This window comes from Hyposmocoma kahamanoa, unplaced genomic scaffold, assembly GCF_003589595.1.
Source record: "Hyposmocoma kahamanoa isolate Upper Pololo Valley unplaced genomic scaffold, ASM358959v1 159, whole genome shotgun sequence".
In the NCBI taxonomy this organism is placed as follows: Eukaryota; Metazoa; Arthropoda; class Insecta; order Lepidoptera; family Cosmopterigidae; genus Hyposmocoma; species Hyposmocoma kahamanoa.
The window spans coordinates 143,945-152,223 of record NW_020653571.1 but is presented as its reverse complement, the minus strand read 5'-3'; the positions used below and the strand labels follow the sequence as shown (position 1 = coordinate 152,223).

General features: G+C 36.2%; 1 protein-coding gene across 1 annotated transcript; it reads right to left on the bottom strand.

The window, feature by feature from the left end:
* Positions 1 to 4,193: 4,193 nt before the first annotated feature.
* On the bottom strand, positions 4,194 to 6,303 carry LOC113240618 (carbonyl reductase [NADPH] 1-like). Its single transcript, XM_026477956.1, has one exon. The coding sequence runs from the start codon at positions 6,301 to 6,303 to the stop codon at positions 5,446 to 5,448; it is 858 nt and encodes a 285-aa protein (XP_026333741.1). The 3' UTR covers positions 4,194 to 5,445.
* Positions 6,304 to 8,279: the final 1,976 nt, after the last annotated feature.

Here is an 8,279-nt window from a genome sequence, read left to right as displayed (position 1 = left end):
AACATTTGAACTTGCGGCAGAGCTTTCATGCAATTCAGTTTCATCGGCTGAAAGTTCACTTGTCTCAGATTCAGCATGCTCTTTAGGTATTAAAGCCAAGATTTTAGCTGCACGGCTCAACACCACACGCTGTTATAAAGCAAATTAAAATTTGTTAGCATAATAAAAGAAACACAACGCAAAACAAAATAATAATTGTTAAGAAGACATTCCCTTATAACGTTGGCAATGTCCGCCCCGGCGGACAAGTAGTATTCAGAGTAATATATTGCGTATTTGGCATAGTCCGGTGCGGCGGACAAGATGCACAGATGCTGATTAAACATTGAAAAAACAACAAAATGCAACAAAAAAATACCCACATGCAACACTTATATAATAGAGTGTATTATTTAAGCATAAAAAACACGCTATATGTGAAAAAAACAAAAGATAAACTCATAAATACCTTGTTAAAAACAGTTGACTGCCGACGCGGAGCCATCTTGTGGAGCTACTGTCAAACGAGTGTTGCCAGTACACAAGTTATATTTTTCTACCAAGACTAATTAACCAAACTATCACTTTCTATATATAAAATGAAATAAATGTTTCCCCAAAAAGTGACATATTTTTTCAAACCAGTTGTCCGCCGTACCGGACGAAATCAAATTAAGGGTTAAGTTTGTATTTATTTGCTGTGAGAGAAAAAATAAAAAAATATTATTTTTTGGAGTTTATTCAAACGAACCAACATTTCGGAACTTTTGTAATTATACTAAAAAATAAAGTGGTTTACATGAATATTAGTGTGGGAATATAGGCCCGATTTTTCCATCCGATTGTCGGATTCGATAGTCTGATCCGACTATTGGAAGGCGTTCATACCATATATTTGTATGAACACTCAATACATGTCCGACCCGATAATCGGATAATTCTATAATCGGATCGGACGTCTGAGTTGAAAATAGCGTCCGATTTTATTACAGGTCCGATTGTTTGAAGGCGTGCTCTCTATACTTTTGCGGGGAGACGAAATACACGTCCGATTCTTCCCTCTGATTTGCAGCGTTGCCAATGCAAATTATTCAAAATCCCCAAAAATCAAGGTTATAAATTTGGGGAGAGCAAAGGTCACATTTCCTACATGTAATAATATTTATTCATTCTCAGTCTTAGAATAATAACGCATAGAAACCTAGTCCGCACACGCTAAGTGAGGCAAATTGAAGCGCGCCCAATGGGCCTACACGAGCGGGCAGGCCTTCAGTGCTCAAGGTCAACCTGCACCGCGAACAGATCAAGAATTTTAGCTAAAAATGACGAAATGTGCGGTAAATGAGTGTAAAAATACGTCAGACAAACATAAAATAGATACTAACATCACATTCCACAAGGAAGTAATGCGTTTCAACTTGTATTTTTATATAAATATTCACTAAAACCGAAAATTAACCTACTACTAAAACTAGCCTACATGAATTTGCTTTTTGCCTCACTTGTGACAGTTCGTTTGATATGAAACTATCATTCTATGCGTTATTATTCTAAGTTCTCAGTATTTATTATATATTATTATTGTTACACTTAAAAATATGTCAAATAATTAAGAAAATCAAAATGTGTCCATCTATACATATACATTATGCTATAAATAGAAATAAATTCAACAAGTTGAATAAAGTTTAAACCTTAATATTTAATCTCTATAAGCTATGGGATGTGGTAGGCACATTAGACAACTATTTGTATGTAAGACCATCCTCAAAAAGAACTCCCTACTTGCATCTGATCCTAATATCACCAAAGATAAATGTAGTTAATACCAGTTTTTCCCAACATTTCTTCTGTTTCCTCGCTCTTTACTTGTACAACAAATTAAACACTAAGCGTTCGTTTTACGCTCTTTCAAAATCTCTCTGCAAAAAACTGTCTCTGATTGGATCAAGTCCCAAAATTATGATGAAACTGAGGAACTTCTTCTTATCCTCAAATAAAACTTCTTTCGTTTAACTGTTCCCAAGTCGTAGTTCTCTCGCCTCAACACATTCGCACACTATACATGCCATACACCCCAAACATACAATTCTTACACCTAATCAGTAACATACACCTAAACATACACAAACATACACCTAATCAGTAACATACACCTAAACATACACAAACATACACCTAATCAGTAACGCATCATCTCCCATCCACCTTACAAACATTCACTCATTCATTCTCACACTTTTCATATAGTGAGTTTAATTAGCTTTAAACTTAGTAGTGTTAAGTTTAGTTCACTAGTACTTTTATTATAAATAAGGAATATTTCACTAACTTTTATAAATTTTATCCTTTGTCACAACTTCAGTGCCACAACCACATTGCTCAACTGCAGAGTAGAAGCCTGGTGACCCATAATTCAGGTTTTTGTATACCTATCTAGGGCATCAGTCTCTCACAAAACAGTCTGACCAATTTTTAGATTTGTATTAACCTGAAGTCCCCTGCTTTTAAGCCTGTTTTGTGATTGAGAAATAAAACATAATTTCATTTCATTTAAGCTTGACGAGTGGCAAGTTGTGGTATTAAAATACCTACTGCTCGGCTTTGTTCGGCTTCAGCCGTTTTCTTTTTTTCATGCCGGTGACCAGCCAAAATGTGAGGAAGGGTAATAAGCGAATCTGCGACGTTGAAAAAACATCAATATCGTTCATAAACAAACAAATAAATAGTGTTTTTATCAGTGATCATCAATTAACAAAAACATGATGAAAAAAGAGGGCATTTTGCCCTCATAGCGTAATTCTCACAAAATCCCCATCCCCAAAGTTGTTGAGTTGAAATTCCGTGCATTTGCGGAATTCCCCACAATATGGCAACACAGCAGTTATTTGAAATAACTTATTTCATAAAAGTCTGACTAAAGAATCGGACGCCTATCGGACGCGTATTGAGTGAATCCGATCCGATAGTCAGAACCGTAAGATACAAAATCAGGCGTGTATTCCGGCGCTTAGATATAACTGGCTGATGACTTTAACACCTCAGTCAACGGTGACAAAGGGACCTGTAAACGGCCCGAAATGTTGGTTTGTTTGAAAAAACAAATATTCGCGATTTAAATCCGAAAAATATTCCATTAATATATTAATAGGAAATGTTACCTTCACCACGCAGATAACACACAATACAATAAACGGCACACACAAATATGGGAATCCACAAAAATAAACAAATTTGCACTTCAAACAGAAAGAAAATAGTCAACAAAAATTTTTGCGAAAAAAGAACACGTGTATCTTCCAATCACTCTGACCGAGCCAACCGCTGAACCGCGAATCAACATTGCGCAAATTATGTAACATCATAATATAATACTTTAACTAAAGTTCACAACAAGTTCACCACAAACCACTATTACGAACATGTTATGAACTTTTATGAACTTACAAATGTCAATGTCAAGTTCGAGTAAAATTTTTCGTCCTCTGATTCTATCACTGTCAAATTTTACGTTCCGCTGCACGTACTACAAAGCTCACTAAACAGCTTGGAATGGTTTCTATAGTAGATTGTACAAATACTAAATCTATGGTACAACAAGTGCATAAAACGCATCATTTTACCCGAGACGTGTATGTCGAGGGTAAAATGGGTTTTATGAACGAGTCATACCTCTGCTTTTTACTTCGATTGCGAGGAAATTAAACAGCAATATTAGCAATAAACGATTATTTAATTAAAATTGAATGTAAAATTACAACAATTAGACACATTTAATTAAACGACGATTTTAATTTACTGCACTAGAGCATAAAATCCTATTTTAGCAGCCTACACCCAGCATAAATACGTACTTTAAGAGCATGAGAAGTGAAAATAAGGTTTATTAACAATATAAATTATGCAAAGAAAAACAGCAGAAGTCACTAATCAGCTGCAATGTTATACAACAGCGATATATTATTCAGCAATAATTGTGAATTAGAGCTTAAAGCGATATGTTTCAAAGTTTCCAAACGCCTGTAAATTTATTTGAGCAAACAGTAACACAATATTGCTCTTAATTTTCTTTCAGGCGTATTGAATAAAAAAAAATACGTAACAAAACTTTTGGATGTCACAGTTAACGAAAAGGTTTAGTACCGCCTTAAAGAATGGAAAAAAATCCATAGTCTAAGAGTACCTCTACTATACAAAATGTTACTTCCACAAACATTGACTTTCCACAAACTAATGAGAGGTTACTTCTTATGGCTACTAGGGCGTTGTCAAATTTGCCATAAAAAACATTAGATTACAAAACAATTTTGTAATCTAAGTAGAAAACTATCAACAATTTTAAACGGTCGCTAGGTGCGTCGGTTACTGCAAACTCATTGTGTATTGATACAGAGGTAGGCAAATGAGCAGTCCCATATCTTTCTATATAAGTTTTGTTTATAGTGCCCCTCCCTATTAACCTCCTGGTTATGCGGGAAGGGCACTTTGGCCTGTGCGAGCGAACCCGCACAGGGACCCACCAACCTTCCCATGGCCCTATCAACCTTCTTGGTTATACGGGCCGAAACAAAGTACAAATATTATTCTTACTCCTATGTCCCTAATGCAACTCTCCCCTTCTGGACCATCAAAGTCAGGTCCTAACCACGGATCAGCCCGTTTGAACGGCCTTCATCCGGTTCTCTGTTAGGCTAATGCTTTAGGTGAGCCGCCCCGGGTGCACGTACAGCACCCTCCCTATTTCCCAGATAGATACTGGAGTTGTAGGCACGCTCACTTCCCGTCGCGCTCTCGCTCTAACCGACTAACGGTTGTCACCGTTGAGTTGCCGACTCTGAGTCGACTACCAAATGTCCTCATTGGTGGAGGAGCTGTAAGACACGCTCACTTCCCGACGCCGAATGAACGGCTTCTGTCCAGTTCCCAAATTAACCGGGAAATGTCTAGCTCAACATTTATTAGCTCTCCGGGTTAGTGCCGGAGATGCCAAATAGCAGTGTCCTGTGACGATGTCCGGACATAGCTACCGACTTAAAGGGCAACTTACGTGTCCCGCGTGTCTCCTCGCTTCAAGCTCTCAACTAGACCGCTACTAAGAAGCGCTAGCAGTATTGTTTTCCGTTACCGGGAGTATTTATAGTGAGCGTTTATATTCCCACTTCGGATTGCTGGTCGTGATACAAGCACTGGCATTCACTTTTCTATTAATTTCTTATTTTTATATTAATTAATTTTGAACGGCGGACCGACTAAATCTAGTTTTTTGCGACTAGAACCGACTAAACAGCGACTTTTTATCTGGCTATTTAAATTCGACCATGGTCACGCTGTGCCATAGCACGCCGTAATAAGCAATACGATAGTGTCAACAAATATTTATTTTATTTAATAGTGATTTTCATTATTTTAGCAATCGCATTTGTTCGTGACAAAAGTAGAATTTACATAAGTTTTGGTACTAGTTTATTATGGACAATACTTGTAGTAGTCATTGCTTTCATTGTCATACCAATCTATTAGTTTTCCGTCATGCCACACGAAAGTGCCTTTTAGATTAGGTGACGCCTCTAAAATTAGAAATAGAATGCCTTTGGCAGCTTCTTCGGGCTCCAAATCACCTCCACCTTTCGCCATATCAGTTTTAATATGCCCAGGGTGAATAGCGTTTATAGATATATTTCTACTAGCGTAATTCCTTTGCTGTACCATAGTTAATGCAGTAGCAGCGATTTTGGACACTCTGTGTTCAGCGTGCTTTCCTTCGTCAGCAAAATTCTCTTTTCGAAACGTTCCGTTTTTGACACTGGCTAAATATTCTTCAACAAAATCGTTCAATTCCTCTTCCGTCAGATCTGGATTTTTCAAAATACGAAGCCATTTTTCGTTTTTCAAATTTGACAGAAGGCCACACGCGCTCGAAACATTAACGACTTTGGCGCCATCTCTTAGCAAAGGGTACAAGAACTTTTCGACTGTCACTAAACCTCTATAATTCACATCGATGTTATGTTTTGCACCTTCATATGTTGGATAAACGTTACCCAAATCCATGACACCAGCGTTATTAACTAGTACATCGATACCACCATGTTTATTTTTCAAAAAATCTGCAAATTTTTTTGCACTGTCTTCATTTGTCACATCTAATACATGAAATTGGGGGTTCAGGCCAATTTTTTTCAATACTTGCACGGCTTGGAGACCTCGTTTTTCATCTCTTGACGTTAAATACACGATTCCTTTGAATTTTTCACATAATCCTTTAACAACTGCGAATCCCAGTCCTTTATTTGCACCGGTGACTAATGCGATTTTTTCTGCCATATTTGTTTTGCAATTACAAGTCGACTTCACGAGTTCGGAATACCAAATGATGAAAAAAAAGAATTATATTTACACCCGTTACCTTATCTAACAACTTTAAGAAATCTCTGCCATATTCCATTCCTTCTATTTAATAGAGATCATATTACAGCAAATTAAATGTTTTTAACATTGGTACATGGAGTTTATCGTCAACAAACATGAGTTTAACGTATTCTCAGTGATAATTGTAATGATAATGGCGTTTGGTCATTGATTCGTGTAAATATTTATTCAACTTAGTAGCCTATATTTAGTGTTGATTACTTATTTGTTTGTAGTTACTAACTGAAATTAAGTACAAGATGGTAAAGTTCGGCCCGTATGGCTCGTGTGTTCTTTTAAATAATTATAATTTTCATAATATTTTATTACCTGGTCCAAGGTCCGAGTTACGTCATGTCTCACACTTCATATTTAAATTCAACCTTATGTCGTTTGCGATAAGAACAGCCCAAAGTACCAAGTGTCAAGCTTGAAGTACCCAAACTCTTGGCTGTATCCAAACGAAGAGACGGTTATAATTATTAATATAAAGATCGAACACTCAGAAAAAATCCTTCGATCCAGCCGGATTCGAATCGACGTCTTCTAGCAAACCGTGTCAGGCGCTATGCCAACCAAGCCACGGAACGAACCAGCGGATCTCACGAATTTCTCTATGTGCTTGTTGAGGAGTAATTTCACAAAAAAATAATAGAATATCAATTGACAAAAAATTTAAAAAAGAGACGGTTGTTGACTATTACTGCAGCTTCCGATTCGCTGAGAGCAAGTGCTGGAATGATCTGGCGCCTTCGGTAAAAAAAATGCAAAAACGCTAGATTCTTTCGAAACTATGTGTAAACAATGACTCCTGTTTGTGCACAAATCGAGTAGCAATTGGTCCGTGGTTAAATCACCTAGCAACACTAAATAAATAAAATTTTGAATTATTTAATAACAATTATTCAATTTTTACACCTTTTACATATAGTGCAACACAGACACCCTGTGTATAATTACTCGGTGTTTAGTATATACAGTAAACAAAAATTAAAAAAATATATAAACATGTATATAATTATTCATAATATTAATACACTTCCGGACACGTAATTCGAGCCACCACGCATTTTCAGTATTAGGTGCCCTAAGCTTAAACAATGTTTGATTGATCAAAAACTATTATGCAATTTTGCAACTACAAACGTTTTTTCCATAAGTCCTTGTTGGGAATTTGGATTTGAAAAACCGGGGGAAAACTTTTTCTTCGATGATAAAACTATTTTTGTATTCTAGCCCTTTAGGACAAAAATGCGAGGTGGCTCGAAATACGTGTCCGGGAGTGTACTAGAAAGTCCAAACTCATGGTACCACGATTTCGTTTAACTAAGGTAAACGATTATTTTATTATAAGAAACTGTATACGTTTTAACCGACTTCATTACAATAAGATTCCGAAGTACCTATATATTAAGATTATCATTTCTGAACTTTAAAACTTACATTAAAAAATATTTTAATTGAAAAGTCGTACTACATAATCTCAGTACAGAGTACTAAAAAACCGACTTCAAAAGTAGGTACATGGAATTACGTCTATTTGCCAATTTTATTGAAATATACCCTAGTTCGCCTCTATACAGTACTTGACACGGGAGATAATAAAAATCGGTTCTCACTACTCAAAGTATATTGACAGAAAAACGCCTTGAATTGGAGAATAGCAAAACCAATCACTAAAATAATTACTCCTTAACTAAAATTTAGGCGCTATTTATAAAAAATAATGTTCATGCGTGAATAGCCACCCTTAGAGGTGGATGATTTTCTTCAAAATGAAATAGGACCACTAAAAAAAAGAATCATGAAAATCGGTTCACAAATACCGGTGTTATCGCGTAACACACATACAAAAAAAATATACAGTCGAATTGAAAACCTCCTCCTTTTTT